At 39.8% G+C, this 26,767-nt stretch overlaps 2 protein-coding genes across 4 annotated transcripts in view; one reads left to right on the top strand and one right to left on the bottom strand.

The window, feature by feature from the left end:
* Positions 1–8,129, bottom strand: part of actc1a (actin alpha cardiac muscle 1a) — an 8,311-nt gene extending 182 nt beyond the window's left edge. Inside the window, exons 1-8 of one of the 2 annotated variants that reach the window (XM_005931529.2) lie at positions 8,037–8,129; positions 6,650–6,803; positions 6,407–6,535; positions 6,131–6,326; positions 5,877–6,038; positions 5,438–5,629; positions 4,862–5,043; positions 4,452–4,723 (exon numbers count right to left, since the gene is read on the bottom strand). In XM_005931529.2, coding sequence (XP_005931591.1) covers positions 4,580–4,723; positions 4,862–5,043; positions 5,438–5,629; positions 5,877–6,038; positions 6,131–6,326; positions 6,407–6,535; positions 6,650–6,778 — 1,134 coding nt within the window. In that variant the 5' untranslated portion in view covers positions 6,779–6,803; positions 8,037–8,129 and the 3' untranslated portion in view covers positions 4,452–4,579. Of the gene's footprint in view, positions 1–4,451; positions 4,724–4,861; positions 5,044–5,437; positions 5,630–5,876; positions 6,039–6,130; positions 6,327–6,406; positions 6,536–6,649; positions 6,804–8,036 lie in introns of those variants that run through there. The other variant, XM_042224741.1, reaches the window with a different exon arrangement.
* A 4,064-nt stretch (positions 8,130–12,193) lies between these two features.
* Positions 12,194–19,970, top strand: LOC102310470 (adenylate kinase 7). Of its 2 annotated transcripts, none has more exons than XM_042224715.1 (18): positions 12,194–12,426; positions 12,513–12,662; positions 13,280–13,394; positions 13,632–13,726; positions 13,803–13,913; positions 14,061–14,144; positions 14,229–14,317; positions 14,410–14,500; positions 15,199–15,276; positions 15,707–15,856; positions 16,599–16,727; positions 16,941–17,046; positions 17,549–17,677; positions 17,763–17,846; positions 17,933–18,130; positions 18,498–18,715; positions 18,819–18,974; positions 19,067–19,970. In XM_042224715.1, the coding sequence occupies exons 1-18, from the start codon at positions 12,349–12,351 to the stop codon at positions 19,094–19,096; spliced, it is 2,091 nt and encodes a 696-aa protein (XP_042080649.1). In that variant the 5' UTR covers positions 12,194–12,348; the 3' UTR covers positions 19,097–19,970. The 2 variants fall into 2 exon arrangements, with proteins under 2 accessions (XP_042080649.1, XP_005931592.1); XM_005931530.3 differs by having other exon boundaries at positions 18,816–18,974.
* The last annotated feature ends 6,797 nt before the right edge of the window (positions 19,971–26,767 follow it).

The raw sequence follows: 26,767 nt of genomic DNA, 5'->3' as shown, positions 1-26,767 counted from the left end.
TAAGCTTATGGAAGATATTAAGATGTACAAAAAAGTCTCTTGGAGCAATATGCCAAATCCAACAGGAAGTCAGCCATTTTAAAATTAATGTGTAATTTTAGCAACATTTTCCCCTCTTTTCAGGCACTGTACTTTGATGAACTCCTCCAAGGGATTTCATCAGATTGGACCGATCTGCAGTGCGTGGCATCTAAAGACCTTTGTGATGTTAAATTGCAAAGCTTTTTACATTCAGGGAAACGGGGTGGTCATGGCGGCATGTGGAGTCTTCAGTCACCAATTCTGAATCATAACTAACATTAAAAACATGTTTAAGAAGGAAAGAGAGCAAATAAATCTGATTAACATCTGATCTTTGTGTTTTTTGTTCAATATCAGCATGACCTTTGTATACATACACAAACTTTATTAAAAGAGATAACATGACGTGTTTCCATCATGTAGTAATTGTTAGGTTTAAATGTACCAGAACAGTTAGACACTGTGAAACATATACAGTCTTCAAAATGTTTGATTAATATTTTTATTGTGAATATTAATTAAGATTAAAGTAACAGTGTGCAAAATCTCAACACTAGATGTCAGTACATAGCAGACTGCATTCAACCGATTCCTGTTTTCGTACCCCTCCTAGTTCAAATACACAATCCCAACTAAGGTGGCTTCCATTTATCTGTAGTGAGTGTGTGCTGTCAGTCCGCTGTTTAGCCATTAACTTTGTCATGAGTTCAGGTTCCAGTGCTTTCACCCATTCATCAGCCACTCATCTTCTTTTTTATTTTTATTTTTTTATTTTTATTTTTTTTCTGCCTGTCCCGTTTGGTTCTTTTGCCATCAGAATTATTGTCTAAAGGCGAAGAAAGATGCCCAACGGATTTACTTTACCAAATTGACCATCCCAGCCTTGCCATAATGGTCTATTTTTATTCACCTTTTATTGTTTATTTTATTTATTTTTTATTTTCACTTGCTAGATACGGAACAGACTTGAATGAGGAAAATAAAAGGGAGAAAGGAAGAGGGGGGAGAAAAACAGCGGAGAAGAGGGATGGGGATAAAGGGCAAAAAAACAAAAACCAACTAAATAAGCAGACAAAAAAAATACATATATCAATCACCTGGATCACCTGTTGAGAAAGAAAAAAGAAAACAAGCAGAACAAAACGAGAGCAACATAATAAACAACATCACGATGATATATGGGAATATAACTGTAAATACTAAATGTTAAACATTATTGTGCACGTAATATCGACAGCGCACAGTGCGCTTTGAGGTAGGAGCCAAAAATGGTAAATGGTAAATGGCCTGCATTTGTATAGCGCTTTTCTAGTCCCTAAGGACCCCAAAGCGCTTCACACTACATTCAGTCATTCACCCATTCACACACACATTCACACACTGGCGATGGCAAGCTACATTGTAGCCACAGCTGCCCTGGGGCGCACTGACAGAGGGTGTAGTTTGTGTGTGTGAGCACCCGTGTGTACACCTGTGAGCATGGACGCGCTTGTTTTTAAAAGGTTCCTTCATGTAATGATCTGCTAGAGGGTGTGGGGGCCACAGCCCCGTCCTCCAGGGCATGAAGCAGGTATGGAGGAGATCAAAACTCCAGACATCCAGAGGCCCCCAGAACACAAGAGACCAAGGAAGACCAACAGAGGGGCAGCCGCGCCACTGTCCCAGAAAGAGCTGAGGAGAGTCCCAGATGAGGGTCACTCAGCAGCCGCGGAGCAGAAGCCAGGGGGGGTTGCAGTGACGTGCCCGTGAGCTCCGCCGGCAGCCAGCTGGCCAGAGTGACCGAGCCCCAGGCCGAGAGGCCGAGGGCACCCCACCCTCAATTCAATTCAATTCAATTCAATTCAATTCAATTCAATTTTATTTATATAGCGCCAAATCACAACAAAAGTCGCCTCAAGGCGCGAAGTGGCCCGAGCGAGCCCCAGGCTTCAGGCCCCGATAAGCAGCCACCAAGGAGTGAGCTGGTGTGTACCTGGACGCCCATCCCCGGACACAAAGAACCACCAATGCACCGATGTCTGAGGGTGTCTGCCACTTGCAGGGGAAGTGGTGGGGGGAGATACAGTGGGGCAAAAAAGTATTTAGTCAGCCACCGATTGTGCAAGTTCCCCCACTTAAAATGATGACAGAGGTCAGTAATTTGCACCAGAGGTACACTTCAACTGTGAGAGACAGAATGTGAAAAAAAAATCCATGAATCCACATGGTAGGATTTGTAAAGAATTTATTCGTAAATCAGGGTGGAAAATAAGTATTTGGTCAATAACAAAAATACAACTCAATACTTTGTAACATAACCTTTGTTGGCAATAACAGAGGTCAAACGTTTACTATAGGTCTTTACCAGGTTTGCACACACAGTAGCTGGTATTTTGGCCCATTCCTCCATGCAGATCTTCTCGAGAGCAGTGATGTTTTGGGGCTGTCGCCGAGCAACACGGACAATGTTCGGAATTCCAGAATCGGAATGTTCGGAATGTTCGGAATGCGACAACGTTCCGGAATTCCAGAATGCGCCATAGTTCCGGAATGTTCGGAATCTGAATGTTCGGAATGTTCGGAATGCGCCATAGTTCCGGAATGTTAGGAATTCCGGAATCGGAATGTTCGGAATGCGCCAAGGTTCCGGAATGTTCAGAATGCACCAAGGTTCCGGATTGTTCGGAATTCCGGAATACGCCATAGTTCCGGAATGTTCGGAATTCCGTAATCAGAATGTTCGAAATTCCGTAATCGGAATGTTCAGAATGTTTGGACTGTGCCATAGTTCTGGAATTTTTCGGAATTCCGGAATCGGAATGTTCAGAATGTTCGGAATGCGCCAAGGTTCCGGAATGTTTGGAATTCCGGAATTCGCCAAGGTTCCCGAATGTTCGGAATGCGCCATAGTTCCGGAATGTTCGGAATTCCGGAATCGGAATGTTCGGAATTCCGGAATCAGAATGTTCGGAATGCGCCATAGTTCCGGAATGTTAGGAATTTCGGAATGTTCGGAATGTTCGGAATGCGCCAAGGTTCCGGAATGTTTGGAATTCCGGAATGCGCCAAGGTTCCGGAATGTTCGGATTTCCGGAATGCACCAAGGTTCCGTAATGGTCGGAATTCCGGAATATGCCTTAGTTTTGGAATGTTTGGAATTCCGGAATCTGAATGTTCGGAATTCCGGAATCAGAATGTTCGGAATTCCGGAATCAGAATGTTCGGAATGCGCCATATTTCCGGAATGTTCGGAATTCCGGAATGCGCTAAGGTTCCGGAATTACGGAATGCGCCATAGTTCCGGAATGTTCAGAGTTCCGGAATCGGAATGTTCGGAAAGCCGGAATGCGCCGAGGTTCAAGAATGTTTGGAATTCCGGAATGTTCGGAATTCCGGAATCAGAATCGGAATGTTCGGAATTCCAGAATCAGAATGTTCAGAATGCGCCAAGGTTCCCGAATGTTCGGAACTCCTCCAAGGGATTTCGTCAGATTGACGCGATATCTTCTGTGTGGAATCTAAAGACCTTTGTGATGTTAAATTGCGAAGCTTTTTACGTTCAGGGAAACGGGGTGGTCATGGCGGCACGTGGAGTTTCAATCACTCGCCAAAAAGCAGTAATCTGCTGTCACTCAAAAACACAATGTCCAATCTCTCCGGTCGCAGGCATGATGAGACTCGAGCTTGGAAATGTTTGTTATGCCAATTGTCAGTAATGGTTAGAGCGCCACCTAGTGGGACGACTATAATCATGATTGAATGAGATGAATTGTTAGCTGGTGGTTAAATGCATGAATTCCATCAATGTGACATCAGATCAGACGTGCTGGTTGTAGGTGTTGGGCGTGGCTCGACGTGCCGGGGTTCGAAGGCCCTCATAACACTGCTTGCAGCTTTAATTTATTTTTGTTTTTTCTGATAGCAATAAAGGTAAAGCAGTGTTTCAACTATTCTATCTTGCATACCAAAATGTATAAAACTCTGTGTAAACCACAGACTGATCAAAACCAGCTTGCTATAATGTGTGTAAGACTGGCGTTATTTAGATACTAATTGATAATAATAAATGCATCAGTTTATCATTTTATTAACTGCAGGGTCTATAAGGAAAGAAAGCAGTCACAGAATAGTGTTGCTGAAGTTTTCAACCCTTTAACTATAGTAGTTGACCATCATTGTTTATTTAAGCAGTTTAACTTTTGAGCTATAGAAAACTGAAAATGCCTTGAAAAGGGCAGTTTGTTAAAATAATTAAAAGTTTATTTAGTCTTCATTAAAATGGTTTATGTAACCACTCTTTTGCTAAAAGTGCACTTTTTTTTAGAGTATACTGTATATTTGTGTTGCCATCTTTTTCAAACACACTATTTATTCATCTGAAGTATTGTATTTGTTTTCCAGAATTATATTTGATGTTCTTTGGGGGAAAAGCATGACTCCAACTCTCTGGATTACTGATAAAAGGAACTATATTTATTACAACAGTACATGTATATACAGCAAAAGGAACAGTAGAAATACAGAAATAGAAGCAAAGCTGGTGTGGTTGGTTTTGAGATTTTTGGTGATGTCTGAAGATTTAGAAGCACTTCCTGTGGACGATGGAGGGGCCAGCCTCATCGTACTCCTGCTTGCTGATCCACATCTGCTGGAAGGTGGACAGAGAGGCCAGGATGGAGCCACCGATCCAGACGGAGTATTTCCTCTCAGGGGGAGCAATGATCTGGAAGGAGTGGATAGGAAAATCAGGAATGAAGTACATATTAGAACATTTTACACCATGCCAAAATTTGAACAAAAGGCTTGCTTATTTCTTCTTTGACAAAATACATTTTAATAACTTTGCACTCCTTGGACTCACTTTGATCTTCATTGTGCTGGGAGCCAGGGCAGTGATTTCTTTCTGCATACGATCAGCAATACCAGGGTACATGGTGGTACCACCAGAGAGCACGTTGTTGGCATACAGGTCCTTACGGATATCAATGTCACACTTCATGATGCTGTTGTAGGCCGTCTCATGAATGCCAGCAGACTCCATACCTGGGGAAAAGTTGTAAAGAGGTAAGTATTCATGCAGCTAACAGTGGTGGTCGTTGCAATACATTTAAGATGTAGACAATAAAACAAGAAGAAACTCAGGAGATAAAATGCTACTAGTTATCATTTACACATTTAGTAAGATTCGTAAGTGTCTATGAATTAATAGCGTTATAGATATAAAGGGCTATTAGGGGAGGCTATACTGAACTCAGAACTCCAGTATAGTGTATTATGAATTATATTTATACACAGCCTATATATGGCTTTATTGTTCTTATGGGACATTAGGTCCCATGAGAACAATACACCTAAGTAGATACTACTATTGCTGGTATTGGTATGAAACCAAAATATATTTTGTGCCTTTCTGTGAATGTGCGGTGGATCGACTGACCAATAAAAGAAGGCTGGAACAAGGTCTCCGGGCAACGGAAACGCTCGTTTCCGATGGTGATGACCTGACCGTCAGGGAGTTCATAGCTCTTCTCCAGGGAGGAGGACGATGCGGCTGTGGCCATCTCATTCTCAAAGTCCAGAGCCACGTAACACAGTTTCTCCTTGATGTCACGCACAATCTCACGCTCAGCTAAATGGAGGAAATATCACAGTTCAGTCAACCAGGAAAAGTCTGTTTATATCTAGAACGTTCAGAATTCCGTTTGACAAAGCACGGTCACAGTATATGCATATTGCCTGTTCAGGAATTTGGAAACTGTAGGTAAGCTCATGTGATTAAAAGGCTAAAAATGTTGAAATACATCACTGTTTACAGTTTACATTTTTCATTAAAATTCTGTGGGATTGTTTTTGGCTAAAGTTGGTAATTTTCTTACCAGTGGTGACAAAGGAGTAACCACGCTCAGTCAGGATCTTCATCAGGTAGTCAGTCAAGTCTCGACCAGCCAGATCCAGACGCATGATGGCGTGGGGCAGAGCATAACCTTCATAGATGGGCACATTGTGGGTCACACCATCACCGGAGTCCAGCACAATACCTGTCCAGTGAAGGCAGTAGTTTGTTAGAAGAAAATATGCACAGATTGATATGGTTTAACTTACATGCGACATTGCACAGAAGAGGGCTCACCAGTGGTACGGCCGGAGGCATAGAGGGACAGCACAGCCTGAATGGCCACATACATGGCTGGGACGTTGAAGGTCTCAAACATGATCTGGGTCATCTTTTCTCTGTTGGCTTTGGGATTGAGGGGGGCCTCTGTCAGCAGGGTGGGATGCTCCTCTGGGGCCACACGGAGCTCGTTGTAGAAGGTGTGGTGCCAGATCTGTGAATCCAGGAAAGAATGATGTTATTTGTTGACAAAAATAACATTTCAGTTTTCCCACATCTTTATGTCTTTCGCACCTTCTCCATGTCGTCCCAGTTGGTGATGATGCCATGCTCGATTGGGTACTTCAGAGTCAGGATACCCCTCTTGCTCTGGGCCTCATCTCCCACATAGCTGTCCTTCTGACCCATACCTACCATCACACCCTGAGAATGAATAAAACAAACAAACTCAAGCTCAAGACTTAAAAACAGACATCTTGTGACAGGGCAACAAATATGTAATCTCCCAGAAACTTGGGGCCTTTCCCGTATTCCAACCTGGTGACGAGGACGTCCAACAATGGATGGGAAGACAGCACGGGGAGCATCATCACCGGCAAACCCAGCCTTGACCAGGCCAGAACCGTTGTCGCACACCAAGGCAGTGGTCTCGTCGTCGTCACACATGTTTGGTCTGTACCGGGCTGGCTTTCTATATAACACAAAAAATAGAAATTAATCAGAATATTATGGTATATTTACAGAAATGTTTAAATGCATCTTATTTCCATTTAAAGAAGCAGAAGTTCACATGAAGAAACAAAGTTGTGCAATTCTATGAAATAATGTAGCGCTATGTTCAGTATGAAGACACTTTTGAGTAGTCTAATCTCTCTGAGCCTTATAGCTGCTTGAAAAGCCAAAACAGGACCACCACCACACACTCATGGGTCTATTTTCAGCCTCTGGACTCTTGTAAAGCCCCCTCTGCCCCCACAACCCCTTCTTAGTATCTCATCGTTAAGCCAGAGCCAGTTAACAGCTGAGGCAGTGGGACTTTTGACAAGTGGCAGTGGAGGCCTGGCTCTCCTCTCAGCTGTCGCCACATAGTAGTCTCCTCTGTTTGGATGGAGACCATGTGCTTGGAGTCTTCCAGGCTCTCAGGCCTGAGCCTGCATCCCAAGTGCCAGCATCCCCTCTTTGAAGAGTCTTACCACTGTCCTATTCTGTCTAATATGTCCTATAGTAGGCCACAACCCTGTAAACCTTAGAGACTGCTGTCTGTAACTGTGAATATGACCAAGTTACAAAAACTTGATTTTGAGAAACATAAAACTTGAATATAAAGGTATATTTTACCAATTATTATGTTCAGTAAATTAGTCTAATTATCAGTTTAGTTCAAGTAACATAACAGTTACATAAAAATCTGTAAAAAATCTTTATCTGTTGCTTTCCATACTACACAGCCCGACATTTAAATATAACCTAGAAATGTGGGAAATGACCTTTTTCAGAATGCTCTTTAACTTGTGCTAAAAACAGTAAAAACAGTAAAGCATCAGTGAGGAAGCCTTTTTAAGAAAAAATAATGAACTGATAATTTTCCTTATGTTGAGTCTAACCTGAGCTAGTGTTGTTTGCCTGTTTCTCCGAGTCAAGCATCACATATATCCTCCACCCTAAGTCTTGATGGCAACTGACTTGCCCTTATATACCGCAGCAGCCCTTAAACTATTCAGCACACACAATGTATTCTTTTACCACTCTTCAACAAAACAATAAAACATCTGCTTAGGCAAGAAACAACTTCTAGCTGTAATGAATACAGTATATCCATGTACTGGCTGTAATATACAGCAGCACTATCTGGTCATCCTCACTGACACCTATGCTCCAAAAAGCAGCATCTGAAACACAGCAATGATCCAGCAAAAGGACTCACCAAGTTGTAACCACAAGACTGGAGTTTCCACTGGGACAAAGGGGCAAGGGTGCAAGGGGTTCCTTAAATATGCCTCTGCGTCCTGGAGCTGGGGGACGGTGGGCGGGCTCAAGGGTTCACACAAGCCCAAATTAAGTGTTGCTCAGCAAAATAGTCCATTAAAGTGGATCCTGTGTCAGGAAATACCACCAATCTATAGAGATGCTGTCCTGGACATTGAATGCCATAGATAGAAGTAAGGGGGGGGGGAGCAGCAAGTGGAAAATTTATTAAAGATAGATGATTACATTATGAAGTATTTAAAAGGTACATGAAGGTTAAATGTGATAAATGACAGTGAATGTGGATCTTCTATATGATTAAGGATTTTAATGTTATATGCATGGGAGTATTATTAAAACCAATATTATTTGTACATGAAAATAGTGAATTTAGTTGTATTTTAGCTGTCAAATTATTTTTGTGGATTCTTTATAAATATAAAAGCTGAGCTTGTCGTACTCCCATCAGGGAAAAACAATCAGCTGCAAAACCATCAGTAAATAGTTTGTAATGGAGATTTATGCATAGCAACACATTTCTCCCATTCATAGTTTGTGGAGCTGCCATTCAGATCCCGAGGGATGTGTTAATATGACTAAGCTCAAACAGGGTCCTGGGGATGTGGATGATTAGATGGTGTGACAGTAATACGAGATCTTGCCTTAGCAGTCTGGTTAAGGAGTCGTCTACGGTGGACCTGCCTGGGAGAGTTTGCCAACATCGTTTGTAAAGAGTGGGGGCCATAAAATTCCAGATAGCTGAGAGGCAATCATGTAAGGGGGTAAATGGAGGGAGCTAAAGGCAGTTCCAAAACCTCCACCAGACAACAGACTCCTGGGATGGCAAATGCAAGAGTGACGAGTATCCGTTCTCTGTTCTGATTGGCTCCAGAGTGTCCTTTTAGGGAAATACAGAGCAGCAGGTGCCAGAGTCTGCACGTCGCCACACACACAGCATAGCTCACACTCCTTATTCGTCAACTCACACTACCCCCATGTTGAAGCCAGAACAGGCAACAGCGAGTGCAGAAAGAATGTAAATACCCCCCGCAACATCAAGACTTTGAAATATTCCATTTGTAGCCATGTGCAAGGCAAAGGCACTACTAACCTACTTGTTGTTTTTTTCTACTCACATTTTTTTGACTCTCACGGTCTGTTTATACAATTCAACATCCAAAAATTTGTTTTTTCACTGGATATCGCAACTTTTTTAAATTGTCCAGTTTATCAAATTTGCTGTGTAACGTTGGAAGGAATCTTTTCTCACCTACCATGAGCAGAATCATTTTTGTAATCAAGACAGATTTGAAAAGGATCTGGGGTCTTGTAAAGAGCTTGATATATCACTGGTGATCTCAGTGTCTATGGGGACTCCAACAAGAATATCAGGCACGACCGCCCTGTGTTGATGTTGGATAGACTGTGCATAGATTATGTCAGGTCATATCTGAACACTGTGTTCTTCTATTTTCTATATTTACATTTTCATAGCAGCAGCAATCATAGTGCATGACCGCAGTGCTTCAGGAGTCATTTGCCCTCTGATGATCTGCAAAAGGACTTAGAATTGAAAAAAGCATTCAGATCACATAGTTGGACAAGAAAACATGAATTCCTGCTTTTACGTGCACTCATGTTGTTGGCAAAAATGGACTTTCTACATATTAAATAGATATATGTGGTAGTTAAAAATCATATTTAACTGCAACTGAGTTAAATAAAGCAGTTTTATATATGGCTCTGCATTTATTTTGGAGCTATTTATTTGAGACTTTATAGACTGTGTGTTTTATTTGTGAAGAATAAAAAAATAACTAGAATTACTGCAGTAAAGTGTAAAAGTGTTACAACAGAAATGCTCAAATATACCTGTTTCAATATGGCGTTAGTGTGTGCTCACCATAATCTGGCTTGTTGTTCTGAGCAAAAACATATGAAGCAGAAAGATCACACCAGCCTTTGGGTGAAACTGCTTCTGTGTTTTGTCAACAGTTCCCTTCAAGTCAAAGAAGCACTTTTTGGCAGTCCTATCTTTATCGCCAGGTCTTAATCAGGAAAAAAGAGAATGGTCTTAAATGGGTCATGGTTTTGAGGGACATTCGTCCTTATAAGGGAATGTAGGAAGCACACAGTATGTCTGTCTTGACAGCTGCCTCCTTTGCAGCCCCCCACGTCCACATGCACACACTTAAGCAGCTGTTAGCAACAACTGCTTCTGCACAGCCTGTTAGGTACACAGGGGTTTGTTTATCATTTGACCATTTACAATATACCTTTCAGAAAAAAAAAAGACTGCTCTACATTTTCTAAAAATGTAGTGCTACACATTAGCAATTTGAGTAAAAGTTCATTTCTTCAGCATTTGAGGACCGTAAGGTTAAGCTATAAAAAATCTGCTGAATTTAGGTTAGATTGCTTTCAAATAGTTTTTTATATCTTCTACACCTGAGTAGGTCTGAGATTATGTAAAAACAGTTTTTTAAATGTGTGTTCCCAGAGAGCAAGGAGACACTGAAACAATGTTTAGTCAATATCAGGTGATTCTATTGAATCAACATTGAAATCTGATGTTGACCTAACGTCACTCTTGCACCCTTTTTAATACTGAAACGTCAGGTTTTGATATGGAACCAATGTTGAACGCTGACATTGATTTAACATATAATTATGACACACTGTTAATATTGAAACAATGTTAGATTCTGATATTTAAATACTGTTGAACTATGACGTTGATTTTCCACCTCTTTCGCACAGTTGGTTTCTATTGAAACAACAGTAAAATCATGACTGGAAACCTACAGTTACAAATATATACAATCTATAGCTATTTTAATCAATACTAAACTACTGCAAGTTTCCATCAATACTTAAACCACCAGATAATTGTACAAATTGGACACCCTTTATATGTTAAAAATTATGTTACAATGTATCATGTCAATAGTAATATACCGAAAATATAAAGCATCAGAAACAACAACAAAACGAACAACAAAACAAACAACAAAAAAAGGCCAATAGACATGTATCATTTGCAAAATAGTTTATTAAACGACAAAGTTTCCTTTTTACATTTCTTTGTTTCACATCACTTTTTGTTATTTACTCCGGGATGGGGATGGATGTTGGGCGCCCTGCACCACCCATACGATATGGAGCGCATCTGAGCCATTTCTGGACAGCTTGAGCAAAGACAAACTCAGACATAGAGTTCACCCCTAGCTGCTGCGTCAGGCCATCTAGGACAAAAATAAACACAAAAAAAAATACAAATAAAAATATGAATCCTCAGCATCCCAGAAACGACACAGAAAGTCATAAAGTCAAACATAACTTTTAAAAACACAAGTATAGGCGCATATGGCCACGATGGTAAAAAACTACATTTCCGCAAAATGACGTCACTTCCGGTTTCGGGCAGTTCATGCCGGACATGCGATAGTTCACGCTGATGGATCTTATTCTCTCTTTGAAATATTCCAGCTAATTGTTCTGCATGTAGCTAACTGTCACTTTAATGGGAAAAAAAACTCACAGCCCAACCCTGTTAGCAGTCCAGAGAGGTACAGCCTCACCCTGTTTCTTCATGCTTCTATCTAAAAGGTGAAGAATTGGGCTGGAAAGGAAGAGAGGGAAAGAAGAGGAAAGAGGAAGGCAGAGATCTAATAGTGGGTGGAAAGAAAGCAGCAAACGAAAGCAAGGAGGCAATGAGAGGGCATAGTAGAAGCAGATAATGTTAAATGGGGAAAGAGGGCAGAAGAGAGGAAGGGGTTAAATGAGGGGGAAATGAAACATGTTAGTAATGTTTAAAAGTTGTTTTAAAATGGGGGCTACTCACTTTGGAGAGCCATGAGTGACAAAATGATTTAATTAGATGCACCATTAAATAGTTAATTCATCGTGTCAATAATTAATTAAATGCCTATTCATTTCATTTAAAACACGTAATAAATTATTTCAAATTTTATTTAATTAATTAATTAACCATTGACACATTTAATTAATTATTTAATGGCGTATTTAATTAATTAATTTTGTCACTCCTGGCCCTCCATACCCCTTGCCATGGAAGCGCTCGAGAGCTAGCTAGCGAGCTTCATTGGCTCAGCCATAGCAACAGTAGCGAGTCCCTAGCAACATTTAAGAAGACTAGGTGCAAGATGGAAGTTTCTCTGTCTTTCTCGTATTTCTCATTTCCTGTTGTAAAACTTACAGTCTGGTAATAAATATAGCTTTTTAAATCAGTCAAGGCGTTAGTTTTTAAAATGGGGGACAACAAGCAACAAACTAAGCGAATTTTTATCAACGATGTTGACAGATATTCCTCCAAGCACATCGCAAAGGTAAATATAGGGAAAAGAGAGTTTTTATTGTTCCTGCCTAACCGGTCACATTAGTCCATTTTAATATTACTGACTTGTCTGAACAGTTTTTAGCCTCATGCGTGGTGACATCTGAGGATGAGGAAGAAGCAGAGGCATTAGCCTCCCATGAAGGTGAACCTGCTTTCCATGTCGTCGGTACGGTGTCTCCTTCCTCTAAAGGTGAAAAGTGGGATTTTCTACGGGAGAAATATGAGGTGAGCGAGGTGCTAAATGCGAAAGACTGTGGGACATTGTCATGATCTGGGGTTGCTCCAGTTGGTTAGGTTAGCAACATTATATGCCAAAACATTTGGGTCAGCTGAGTATGTGAATATACTGAATGAGGAGGTTTTTCCATCAATGGGTGCGTTTCTTCCCTGATGAAACAGGTATACATGCAAGATACACGCCAGGGTTCATTGGGCTTAAGGCATAAAGGAGTGGCTCTGGGAGACATTAATTTCACACATGGATTGGCCACCACAGAGTCCAGACCTTAACCCCACTGAGATTTAGTGAAAAATAAGTGCAACTCTGTATAAAAAAATGTCATGGCATTGCATAAAGTTATCCAATCGATACTCCTGCAAATGCGTGTCGTCATCAAAGCTAACGGTGGTCCTATGAATAATATGAGTATGTGACATTTTTTTGCTCTGGGCAGTGTGTTTATAGAACATCATACGTTAAGATTCTGATAAGGACAAATAATTTTAAATGCCGTATTTTTAAAACCAATTATTTTTAGACTAAGCAACTTTAATTTAAATATATTTATGGACACAGCAAGAACAATTGAACGTTTAATAGGGTATACAATTTCCTTTTGCAGTCACCAAGCAGTGATGAGCTCCTCCAGCACCTGCTGGAGTGTGATGTGGTGGTGTACAACATCTCAGAAAGTGCCACACAGCAACAGGTTGAAGAAGCAACGTGGGTTCTTACAGGTATGACTGTAAGACTTCTACAAGACCAGTGAAGGATTCGATTTTTTTAATCATAGACAAAGATTTTTTAAAAGCCGGGTACCTTTAAAGGGCACTGTTTGCAAGATTGTACCTCATGTGCTCATTTTAAATGTATCGCTATCTATCTTCATGAGACAACATTTAAAAGAGACTGCATTGTTCCAATAACATGCTAATGTTGTTTGTCATCCCTGCCCGTTCTTCTTTTACAAACAGCCCTTCATAATGAGATGCTGAGCTTCACGTCTCAGAAATTGTTCATCTTAGTCTCCACTGTAATGACGTGGGCCATGACTAAACCTCAAAACCCAGTGAGTCTGGAGAAAAGCTAAACAGTGTGTGAACTTGTCAGATTTCCATGACTGAGAGTGTAATCTTACTCTTCAGGATGAAACTGATGTTCTGGTATCAGAGGAACAGTTCATAAGAAGAAGGCCTCACCCTGCATTCAGAAAACACCACAGTTTGGAAAAACTTGTGCTAAACCTGGCTAAAGGGGTAAGATTATGATGCTGAAAATCACAGAATCCTCCAAAATATGTTTCACAACAACAGGAGCAATTCATCCCAAGATTTCATAAGGATCCCAGGAAAATAAATATATCTAAAACTAACTAAAAGTGCTCTGATTTTTCAATCTTACAGAAAAAGTCCAAACTTGCCGGTTATGTTGTAGCTAGTGGCCTTCAGTATGGAAAGGGGGAGGACCTCTTTCATTACTTTTTCAAGGTAATATCAACACATTAACCCATTTTTACACTGCATGTCTTTGTCTATACTGCTTGAATAATATGTATTTGATATTTCTAAAAGGTTTCTTGGCTGATGGAGTTTCCAAAAGTTCCCATATTTGGACATGGCACAAATTACATTCCCACGATTCATGTATCTGACCTTGGAGGGTGAGTTTATTTAACTGTACTTCTGCACATATGCTATATATACTTGGAGATAAATGGCACAGACCTGGACTAAATATATATTTGTCTTGCAGAGTGATCCAGAACATCATTCAACTCAGACCAAGACCAAAGTACATTGTTGCCATTGATAATTCCAGGAACACTTTAGAGGATATTGTACAGGTGATTTTGTGATTCTAATTCCAACTAGAACAGCTAGACTTTTCATTATGAAGAAAAACAGTAGATTGAAAACTACACTCACTGGCCACCTTATTAGTTATAGTAATTCAGTTGCTTGTTAATGTGAATGTTAGCATTCACATGGCAGCGACTGAGTGCACATAGCCATGTAGACATGGTCAAACCGACTTGCTGCAGTTCAAACCGAGCATCATTATAGGGAAAACTACTCACATGGGCTCACCAAAATATATATAGCAACAGCAAATAACACACCATGCCACAAAGCTCAAATCATCTCACACTTTTCTTGAAGATGACAGACAGATGACATCATTTCAGTGTACTCAAATGGCCTTGCCATTCACCCGATCAGAATCCAATAGAGCACCTTTGAGATGTGGTGGTGGATTTTGAGATCCAGCTACTGTGTGATGATGTCATGTCAAAATTTCTGAGGAATTTTTCCAGCACCTTGATGAATCTATGCCATGAAGAATTAAGGCAGCTTTGAAGGTAAAACGGTATCTAATAACTAGTAAGGAGCACCCCATAAAGTGTCCAGTGAGTGTATTTATAGGAAGAATACTCTTTTGAGGTGATGAAAATCCAACTGAGATCCTTTGTCAGAAGTCACGTTTGGAAAAGAAGGAGAAAAAACACACAAAACAATCTCTTTCTTACCTTTATGTCTTTAGATGATAAGTCATGTGCTTGGACCAGAAGAAATTCAGAAATTACCACCACAGGAAGCGATTGTCATGAAGGCGTTTAAGGTACTGTAAACTATGTGATTTATTTTATCTCATTTTAAGATGATTTCGATTTTTTTTCTGCCTATAATGCAAAGATCTAGAGCTCTACATATAAGTATTTTAAGCAGACTACTCACCCAAGCTTAGTACTGCTATTACTGTCACTTGCAAATGTAAATGTTTTCTTTAGTCCCTGAAAGTGTTGCAATAACAGCTTGTGACACAAGCAAAAGACTCAAAAGTTTGCGTTCAATTTCTGTTGTTGAGAGATTTAAAATGTATTTTCTTTCCGAGCTGTTTGCTGTTACAACTCCAGTTTCTGTACATATGGATCAAATAAACTATCTGCTGTTTGTTTGGCTTGTAGTAAACATCTGTGCTATTTAGATGTTTGCTGAAAAATATTTATTATCAAACACACTGTTGGTAATTTAACACCTTTTTATTTCAGCCAGAGGAACTGGAGTGCCTCGGCATCAACCTCCGCCTGGAGACCTTTATCATAAATGACTTTTTCAACCTAAGCTGGACGTCCGAAGCTGGGATGGTTGAAAACATGGATAACATTGTGCAGGAATACAAAGACGCCTGGCAGCTGCTTGTGAGTGTTCCAAGTCTGTCAAATTAAATTTCATCAATCCATTTATGCAAATTAGTGCATCTTTTAGGATGTGCTACATCATTTGCTTAAGTCATCATAAATTTTGAGAAAACCTGAAATAGAAAAGAAAATACTTTTCTCACTATTTTTCCCAGTATATTTGTATATTACACATCATTATATTACTATAGTATTATATTGTAATTCATACGTTCTGATTTGTGGAGAATTTTAAAAAAAATACCATCTGGTCATTCTGCAAAAAATTGATCAGATGGTAGGCACTGCAGCTGCAGATGAGGACACTGCATTGCTCTGAATAATCAATTAAGCAACTAATTATGAAGAGCTCATCGATTCATCTTGGGATTCATGCCATTCCATGTGTTCAATTTGAAGAGATTTTGAAAAACCTATTGAAGACCGAAAGTTGTCCCAACTGTTATCTGGAATGTGTGACAACAACGTTAGCTCTTCATTCCACTGCCGTAATCACAAGTGTTAAATACGACTGTGTGTGTAAATCATAGACAGAAAATGAGTATGAAAATGTAGGTAAAAATATATGTATCCTACAAAATGTAGGTGTCCCACTTGGTGGCAGGAAAACTGAAAATTGAGCTACAATGCATCCAGTGTTTGTTTCTGTATCTCTCGCTTGTTCTTTCATGACAGCTGATCATTTCTGAAAAACAAAAACTTTTCTGAATCATCGACTTTTTTAAAAATTGTTCTTGTTTAGCCCATTCGAATCTTGCTGCTTGGACCTCCAGCTGTGGGGAAAACCACCCTTGCAGGAAAGCTCTGCCATCATTACCGGTTGCATCAAATCAAGCTCAAAGAGGTCCTCGAAGAGAAGATTGCACAACTGGTCAGTGGAAGCAGAACTGCACATACATACCAGACAGTTGATTTTCCTCTCACTGCTGTCCTGCAGCTACAGGAAAATGTGCTGCCCTCCTGTGGAAGTCTTTCTGTGAAGGCAGTCGATGTACTAATGCAGGTGTACTTTGAGACTTGTTATGTGGTACCAGTGACATTTAAAAATAAAGAAAATCTCTTATGTTTCTTTTGTATGCTGCAGAAGGAGATAGTAAATGGACCTAACCCTGAAAATATCAGTCAAGAGATAATGACTGCTGCACAGACACAACTGGGGAATATTCACAAAAGCATGAAAGAAAATCAAGGTTGGTAACAGAATTATAACCCTAAATAAGATAATCTTGTGAGGCTGAAAACTGCAAAACACGTTTGATTTATTTAAAAATCTTTCTTTGAAGTCTTTTTCAGTCTAGGTTTTTTTTCTTTTACTTGATAATAATAATAATAATAATACATTTTATTTGAGGGCGCCTTTCAGAAACCCAAGGTCACCTTACAAAAACACAATTAATAAAAGGAACAATAGTCATAAAATACATAAAATAAGTTAAAATTACAAAACAGAGCGTGACAACAGATAAAATCAGCACTAGAGCGAATAAGCCAGTTTAAACAGATGTGTTGACTTGAAACTTACTTGAAAAGTCTCTAAAACAACACGCTTTTGTGGAGGGATGGACAGCATTGTAAATCACAATTTGTCGGGGTCTCTATTTCGAAAGGCTTCAATTTACCCAAACTCTCAGATTCTGTGTGTCTGTGTTCAGATTTCTGTGGTTTATTCAAACTAGTGTTTTGTTCCATCAGGTCGACTGGTTGACCGTCTCCTTTTTGAAATTGTGGAAGAAAAACTAAACTCAAAGCCATGTAAGAACCAAGGCTTTGTTCTTGATGGTTTCCCTAAGACTTATGAGCAAGCGAAGATGATTTTCTCTGGTAGGTTTCATCAATTATTTGAGTCACTGTATAATCTTTTAAAGTCTTTGTCTCATAAAGTATAGCGCTTGTTTCTGTTGCTCAGATGTGAATGTGGATGAGGATGCTGGGAAAGAGGATTTGGCATTGATGTCCAAAGCACCAGCCTACAAACAGGCCATCGCTCCAGGTTGTTTATGTCTTTGTTATGTCTTTGTCTAAGCCTTTGCTGACTTATCAGAATGGACTTACTTCTGTTTTCAACATGTGTTGCAGAGTATGTTTTTGCCCTTGATGCATCAGATGACTTCCTGACAAGAAGAGTACAAGGACTTCCAGAAAACGTGGCAGAAAAAATGCGCTACACCCAGGATGAATTTGTACCTCGCCTGACAAAACACAGACAGCTCAGTGGAGCTGAGGAAACAGTGTGTGACTACTTTGATCAGATTGAGATTCACCCATTACATATCGGTACTGTCTGCAAAGCCACTACAACACTGCACTCTGATAAACTGATCACAAACAAGAGGCAAAGAGTACTGAAGAGCCCATAAATGATAAACCATGAACAGAACAGTAAAGCTGTCAAACATTTCAGAACATGTTTGGTGGATGTGAGAGTGTCCGACTGTCTCCATATTGTCTGTTTCTATTAGTCTTTTGCTCTTTTCAGCGTCAGGGGCCAGATGTATAATATTATGTAGATTCAATGTGTAACCCTATACATGTACAGAAAGGTAGAAAGTAAACTGCAACCATTATTAGCAGTCAGTTACCCACGAAAAAAAGGTCTTTACTGTTTACAGTGGCTCTGTTTGTGTGATTTCTTCTTCTCCAGAGGTCAGGACAGATGATCCAGAGTACACAGACATCATGAAGATGATCACACGGGTGGTGGGCCCTCCTAAGAATTATGGCTTGAGTCCAGAGGAGCAGGAGGAGCAGGACCAGAAAAAAGAGGAAGAGAGGAGGCAGAAACGGTCCGCAGAGGCTGCTGAGAGGAAACTCAGGAATGAGGCTGTACTGGCTGAGATGGCTGCTCAGTATGAGGACTGGGTAAGTAACACTGTGTCCATCAGAGTGTTTCATACCAGAAGATGCAGAGGAGCAAATGACTCTTAAATAGTAACTGCAGGTTAAATAATTTAATCATTAGCAGAAACATTTATCAGAGGTGAAGAGACAAGAGAGTGAGCAGCTGGAAGTTCAAGCTCTTCCCCTGCGAAACTACCTGATGAAGTATGTGATGCCCTCACTCACTGAGGCCATGGTAAAGTGCAGCAAGATTAAACCGGAGGACCCTGTTGACTTTTTGGTATTTAAAAAAAACCCTTTCCAACAGAATTACCTTTGTTGAACATCAGTGAGCTGATACGGCAGTTGAAATTTTTTTATTGTTTTTTTCAGGCGGAATATCTTTTACGACAAGAAGAATGAGAATTGCTCCGATGAAGGCCGTGCTCCGATGCTATTGAGCAGCATTTTTATGTTGTTACACTGTTACAGTATTGTAATTAAGATGAAATGGTTTGAAGAGAATTTTGTTAAAGAATGTGTTATCTGCACACTACAAAATGAACTCAGCATTCAATTAAAAAACTTGTACAAAAAGCTCATCACCAAAAATAAATATTTAGCATTGACAGTAAAATGAACTTTTAACAGTTAATTTTTAACACACCTTAAGTATCAATTGTACTACATGCTCATAGGTGTAGTAGAAGTATGATTACAGCTCTGTCCCCTCTGAGCATCCAGCTGGTGGGTGACTCAGCTCAGACTATTGCTGAGTAAGCACTTACTGGAAGAACAACTATGCTGGGACAGGTTTTATGATAACACGGTACTATTTAGAATTAGCACTGTGTAAGGCTCTGCAGGTATTGAAGTAGAACTTTGTAAATATATTTTCATTGATATATTGTTACACCTTGTTCATATGGGATGGAATCTAATGTATTTTCTGCATATGTTAATATTTATCAAAATAATAAAAATAGACGTTGCTTTTCTAGTTATTAATAATAAAAATAAATAAAATTAAACTGCAAGGGAGAAATTCAGTGAGTAAAATTTGAGACTTCACTCCAGCCATTTTTTTTTTAAATTTGTTCTTTCAACACTAGATGGAGCAGGTAGTCTTTCTGTAAACTTTACAGAGAAAGGAAAGATTGTTACTTCAGTTAATCTGTTTGGGTTTTTTTTAATTATGTGTTTCTCAATTCTTCCAAATAACAAGACAGTGTTTATGTTCTGCTGTTCTGCTTTCTTGCTGTGCTGAATAAATTAGTCTGCACAAAGAAAAAGCCTTTGTTGTGATATTCTTGTAAAATATGTCATAAAATAAGAGTGGGGCATTCCTGTTGTAGTGGTCATTAAAGGCAAAGTCTGCAGTCTGCTTTGTAGTCTGTGACTGAGGAGGGAGCTGTCTCTAGGCTCACTTATGCTCCATGGAGAATACAGTGGCTTGCAAAAGTATTCGGCCCCCTTGAACTTTTCCACATTTTTTCACATTACAGCCACAAACATGAATCAATTTTTGTTGGAATTCCTTCTTGCCACAGATTCTCGATTGGATTTAGACACCAGACAGGTCAGGGATAAAGTTAATGAGAAATTTAAAGCAGGCTTAGGCTACAAAAAGGTTTCCCAAGCCTTGAACATCCCACGGAGCACTGTTCAAGTGATCTTTCAGAAATGGAAGAAGTATGGCTCAACTGTAAACCTACCGAGACAAGGCCGTCCACCTAAACTCACAGGCTGAACAAGGAGAGCGCTGATCAGAAATGCAGCCAAGAGGCCCATGGTGACATGGTGATTCCCTGCAAATGTCCCGTTTGCAGTTTGCCACAAGCCATGTGGGGGACACAGCAAACATGTGGAAGAAGGTGCTCTGGTCAGATCAGACTAAAATGGAACTTTTTGGCCAAAATGCAAAACGCTATGTGTGGCGGAAAACTAAACACTGCACATCACTCTGAACACACCATCCCCACTGTCAAATATGGTGGTGGCAGCAAATATGGTGTAATAAATAATGTTAGGGTGTCAAACAGTCTCGAAAAGAAATACTTGGTGTGTAAATATTTAATTTACATACAAGGCTTGTGGAGATATGGTGACAAAGAGCCTTATTTTACTCTTTATTATGATTTAATTTTTCAAAGTATACACTATGCAAACTCAAACTTCAGTTCCTGTAGTGGCCGCCCACCAGAGTCACGTTAAAATGCTAATTTTTACAACATTACTAATTGTTCTTTTTTGGATAGTTTCACCCTTCATACCTCTAGTGGGTGAGTTAAAACACACACACACAGTTAGCTAACCAAGTTGTGTCTGCTATGCTTTTCAAAAACATCCAAAGGTTTATGCTTAAACATTGTGTGTCTGTGCAGTGGATCAGTACAGTTTATTAATGTTTGCTAACAAACCTCTTACCCAAACCGATATGTATACTTATATATCCATTTTTTGTACCACTTGTGCCCTGTACATGAAACAAGTATTATCAGTTATTTGGAAAAAACAAACAAACTGCTTAACGCAGTCGCAAGATTCAACCTGGACTGGCTGTAAGGTAACACAGAAATAACACACCCCACATTTCTTTGAAAGTGAAGTCAATCAAATGCTTTCCAGATGGCATTGCTTGGTGCATGAAAATCTTCATGTATTTTTTCTGCATTCATAATTTCATCAGTTTTAACAAGATCCACAACTGACTGAAATGTGGCTGTAAACCATTACAGAGCCTCCACCGTGTTTTACAGATGGCCATAAACACTGTTGGACCTTTCACCTGACCTCATTTGTACATACTTGCAGTGACTTGAACCAAAAATGCTCAAATTTTGATTGATCACTTCCTGTTTTTCTGTGTATCTCGTTTTTTTCTAACAGGCTGCTAGATATATTACTTTGCGTTGCAAGTAATATCAACCCTCCTTTTAAATTGGTGTGGTTTCAACCACCTTCTAGGTCAGCATTTCTTTCCCTCAGCCCTTGTGCCACATATTGATATATTGTTCCACATTTTGGTTGGCTCTAGTTTTTAAAAGACAACACTATATTATTGAGGTGTTTCTGATGCCTGGCTTTTCTCCTCTGGCTATGAAGAAAGCATGGAAGGCTGTCATCATGGGTCAAATTCAGGTCAAATAACCCATCACCGTCTTTTGCTGCCTTAGCTATACACAAATAATTCACCTCAAAGTCCCAAGATGTTCAGATTTCAGTAGAATTTATACGACAGCATAAAGTAAATTAGGTGCAATTACAAGAAATACTGAGAAACTACTGGGGTAAAGGTGGTGGAAGGCTTTTCAAAGACTCGTTTCAGTTTTACAGGAACATGACATAAAACGACACGCATCACATCATATGTCATCACATGTCCCTTTAAGGCTGTCTCACAGCATTAACAGTGTGTTCCATATTATCCTATACACATACATACAGGGAGTGCAGAATTATTAGGCAAGTTGTATTTTTGAGGAATAATTTTATTATTGAACAACAACCATGTTCTCAATGAACCCAAAAAACTCATTAATATCAAAGCTGAATGTTTTTGGAAGTAGTTTTTAGTTTGTTTTTAGTTTTAGCTATTTTAGGGGGATATCTGTGTGTGCAGGTGACTATTACTGTGCATAATTATTAGGCAACTTAACAAAAAACAAATATATACCCATTTCAATTATTTATTTTTACCAGTGAAACCAATATAACATCTCCACATTCACAAATATACATTTCTGACATTCAAAAACAAAACAAAAACAAATCAGCGACCAATATAGCCACCTTTCTTTGCAAGGACACTCAAAAGCCTGCCATCCATGGATTCTGTCAGTGTTTTGATCTGTTCACCATCAACATTGCGTGCAGCAGCAACCACAGCCTCCCAGACACTGTTCAGAGAGGTGTACTGTTTTCCCTCCTTGTAAATCTCACATTTGATGATGGACCACAGGTTCTCAATGGGGTTCAGATCAGGTGAACAAGGAGGCCATGTCATTAGTTTTTCTTCTTTTATACCCTTTCTTGCCAGCCACGCTGTGGAGTACTTGGACGCGTGTGATGGAGCATTGTCCTGCATGAAAATCATGTTTTTCTTGAAGGATGCAGACTTCTTCCTGTACCACTGCTTGAAGAAGGTGTCTTCCAGAAACTGGCAGTAGGACTGGGAGTTGAGCTTGACTCCATCCTCAACCCGAAAAGGCCCCACAAGCTCATCTTTGATGATACCAGCCCAAACCAGTACTCCACCTCCACCTTGCTGGCGTCTGAGTCGGACTGGAGCTCTCTGCCCTTTACCAATCCAGCCACGGGCCCATCCATCTGGCCCATCAAGACTCACTCTCATTTCATCAGTCCATAAAACCTTAGAAAAACCAGTCTTGAGATATTTCTTGGCCCAGTCTTGACGTTTCAGCTTGTGTGTCTTGTTCAGTGGTGGTCGTCTTTCAGCCTTTCTTACCTTGGCCATGTCTCTGAGTATTGCACACCTTGTGCTTTTGGGCACTCCAGTGATGTTGCAGCTCTGAAATATGGCCAAACTGGTGGCAAGTGGCATCTTGGCAGCTGCACGCTTGACTTTTCTCAGTTCATGGGCAGTTATTTTGCGCCTTGGTTTTTCCACACGCTTCTTGCGACCCTGTTGACTATTTTGAATGAAACGCTTGATTGTTCGATGATCACGCTTCAGAAGCTTTGCAATTTTGAGACTGCTGCATCCCTCTGCAAGATATCTCACTATTTTTGACTTTTCTGAGCCTGTCAAGTCCTTCTTTTGACCCATTTTGCCAAAGGAAAGGACGTTGCCTAATAATTATGCACACCTGATATAGGGTGTTGATGTCATTAGACCACACCCCTTCTCATTACAGAGATGCACATCACCTAATATGCTTAATTGGTAGTAGGCTTTCGAGCCTATACAGCTTGGAGTAAGACAACATGCATGAAGAGGATGATGTGGACAAAATACTCATTTGCCTAATAATTCTGCACTCCCTGTAGTCTCTGACTCACATTTAGCTTCCTGAGATTTGGTTAACCTTCCTGTTGAGGGAACTATTTACCACTTTAGGTAATAAATGATAAAATCACATGCATTTAGACTGATCTGTGCCCAAAAGGTGTGTCTGCTGTATAAACCATTCTTTAATTTTGGGATTTTCCTTCAATAATAATTCAATTTTAGCATGTAAATCACACCAGACTAATAGTAGATCTACCAAACTTCTCAATTTGATGGGAATGTCCTTGCATGTGTGGAAGAGATGGAGTGTAGAGGAGTAAAATACTGGCGAGGAAGGGTATAATTAGCAGGAGGTGAAAGGTTCGTCTCAATCAGCCACAGTAAGTGTTGGCAGTCACACTGTGAGAGCCCGACTGGTCTGGCAGAAGCAAATTAAAACAGATTTCCCCTGCAGAGAGCAGGTCCAGCTCTGTCACCGATATTTAATTTCATATTTATTGAGCAATCTCCTGCCAAACTCCCATAGTTCCCATAATTCATGTCAGTGTAGATGTGTGCATGGTTTAGCTTTTACTGGCCCCAAAATTTAGCCAGCTCCTCCCTCGTTTCCAGTATTTTACTGCTGGGAAAGGATTGTATTATCCCACCTATTAAAGGCTATTTTCTTTTTTTAACTATGTACATTTTTTGCAGTTTTGGTAAAAGTTTTATTTTTTAAAGGAACTTAATGTGAATGATTCTCATAGTGTTAACATGCACCACTTGTTTACATTTGCCAGATATCAATTTAGTTTAATTTCACCCATCTGGCATTCCAGAAAAGTCAAAAGGAATGCTGGGAATTTGTTGTAAACAACTGTAGTATTTGTTTCTGAAAGCCAGCACATGAGCTTGTCCAACTGCTGTTGTACTAAAACTTCTCACCTTCTCTGTTGCATGTTAGAAAAAAGGTGTTGAACCGGGGTTATGCAATTGCGCTTTCCTCTTTGTTGGGAATCCCCCTTTTTCTGTAAATTCCACTCAGAAATCACTTTTGATACTTAAGCTGACGGAAAGGATTCATCTGTGTAACTTCATGGACGGTTCAAGATCATAGAAAGAAGGTTTGTGAAGACCTTTTCATCTGGTGGTGTTATTCCATTGGATTTTGTCCTCAGGGTGACTGACCTACTGTTAGTTACGCGAGTCCTGAGAAAAAAGAGTAGTAGTCATTTATTTATGAACTGCTAGTTAAGCTCTCCCATGTATTCATGCACGCAGTTAACAAATATGAACAACAGTTTACAGTTCAAATCCTTCCATAAGTATCAATTCAAAACCACAGACACAAAAAACATGGAGGCATCTCATGGTCTAATTAATTTTCCACCTTTGATTTGATAGTAAAACTGAGAGTCATATTGCACATCTAAACATTCATATAAACTAAATCAAAGAGTTGAGTGTTCACTTGTGAAACTCCTCAGCAGTAACAGCCAGAGGTCAGTGTCTGGTCCACGATAATGGCTGCTCTCCAGTGGAAAGCCTTTAATCCTGGGTGCCAGGAATAGTGAGAACGTTCACTTGAACAAGCAGCAGACAGGGAAGAAAGGTTTCATTCTGTGATGAAGGGCGTCAGCTCAAGCAGATGAAATACAGAAGACTTAAAATGGAAAGAAAATCCTCTTCCTTCGACCTTTTTTAAATTACTTGTTTCATTTATTTCATCTTTATTTTGAGTGCAGTTTTCCTCTCGGTGCTTCCTGATTTTACGTCATTGTGTTTTTCTCTGCTTTTTTCCTGGATGTAGATGTAATGTGTCATTTTAAGTTCGTACTGGGGGATTTTATCAGTAACGCATATCATGCAAAGCAATGTCCAAGTCACTGTTGGTTACAAAACTAATAATACCATTGTGCAGCCTTTTCACTACACGTATGATTCAACCACCCCAAACATCCAGCCTCCATCAGAACCTCCTCTTTTATTTTCCAAGTACAACATCCACCTCCATTTCCAAATAGAGGAATCGCATCACCCCTCCCATCTTAAAACAGACCATAACAGGCCTGCCCTCTTAACCTGCTACCCCCTTTTCTCCACCTTCCTTTGGGTACCCCTCTATTTTTTCTTTCCCCCTCCTTTTTTTTTACCGTTGGAATCCATTCATTCACCCAGCTACCATAATAATATAACTGAATATTATTAAAATATAATAAATTTAAAAATGACTTTACTTTTTAAAACACATATGGTCTTACATATGTCATTCCATACATACATACATCATCACCATTACGTTACCAGGAAAGTCATTGTTGTTTTTTAAGTAATTTCACAAACAGACGAGGGCTACAGTCCCAGACAATACATCTGGAGTGAGTGTGAACCTGGATCCATAAATCCACATATAACAGATGGAAACAGTGTTGCTATTTCTCAGATCAAAACTGGCTGTGGTATAACACTGAACTGTAGATGGACATGTCAGAGCATTTCTAACAAAAGCAAAAAATATCAATTAGATTATTGTGATAAAGAAATTGAATATAGATATTCATAACCTAGATGTCTGTTTGATAGATATAAACAACACCTGTGTTCAAATTGCATCTATCCACAGTGTATCTGGTATTGTGTCTCATTTACTGCGTGGTAATATTTATTGTGCTAACTGTGTCTTCACACTGTCGAGCTAAGAAATGCACGTAAAAGCAGGAGTGCTTCTCATGAGTTTGTTACTCTTCTCAGAAGCTAGAATGCTTTGTTCGTTTCATTTTGATTGAATTTTCGAACAGAAACTTTCCACTGAGGACATCCAGCAGACATTGAGGCTGCATTTTTAATGCTGGCATGACTTTCAGTTAATAACTCTTTTTTTAGCCAAGACTAAATGTCGGGAACAGACGGTCAACTGGCTGTTGCTCAATGTAGAAATGCTTGCTGGGTAATTTGGAAACTTCACTTCCTAGTTCCTATGTCTTTGGGCTGTGGGAGGAAGCCGAATTACCCAGAGTACCAGATCCACGCAAATATGAGGAGAGCATGCAAACGAATGAAATACTTAGCCGGGCTACAGAGACAGGTGGGGGTCATGTTGTTTTGTGTTTCGCTGCTTGGACGATAGTACCGTTTACATGCCC

The sequence above is a fragment of the Haplochromis burtoni genome, unplaced genomic scaffold (genome assembly GCF_018398535.1).
Source record: "Haplochromis burtoni strain Fernald_Lab_line unplaced genomic scaffold, NCSU_Asbu1 Contig_147, whole genome shotgun sequence".
NCBI lineage: Eukaryota > Metazoa > Chordata > Actinopteri > Cichliformes > Cichlidae > Haplochromis > Haplochromis burtoni.
The sequence above is the reverse complement of the archived record's forward strand: the minus strand, read 5'-3'. Positions and strand labels throughout refer to the sequence as shown.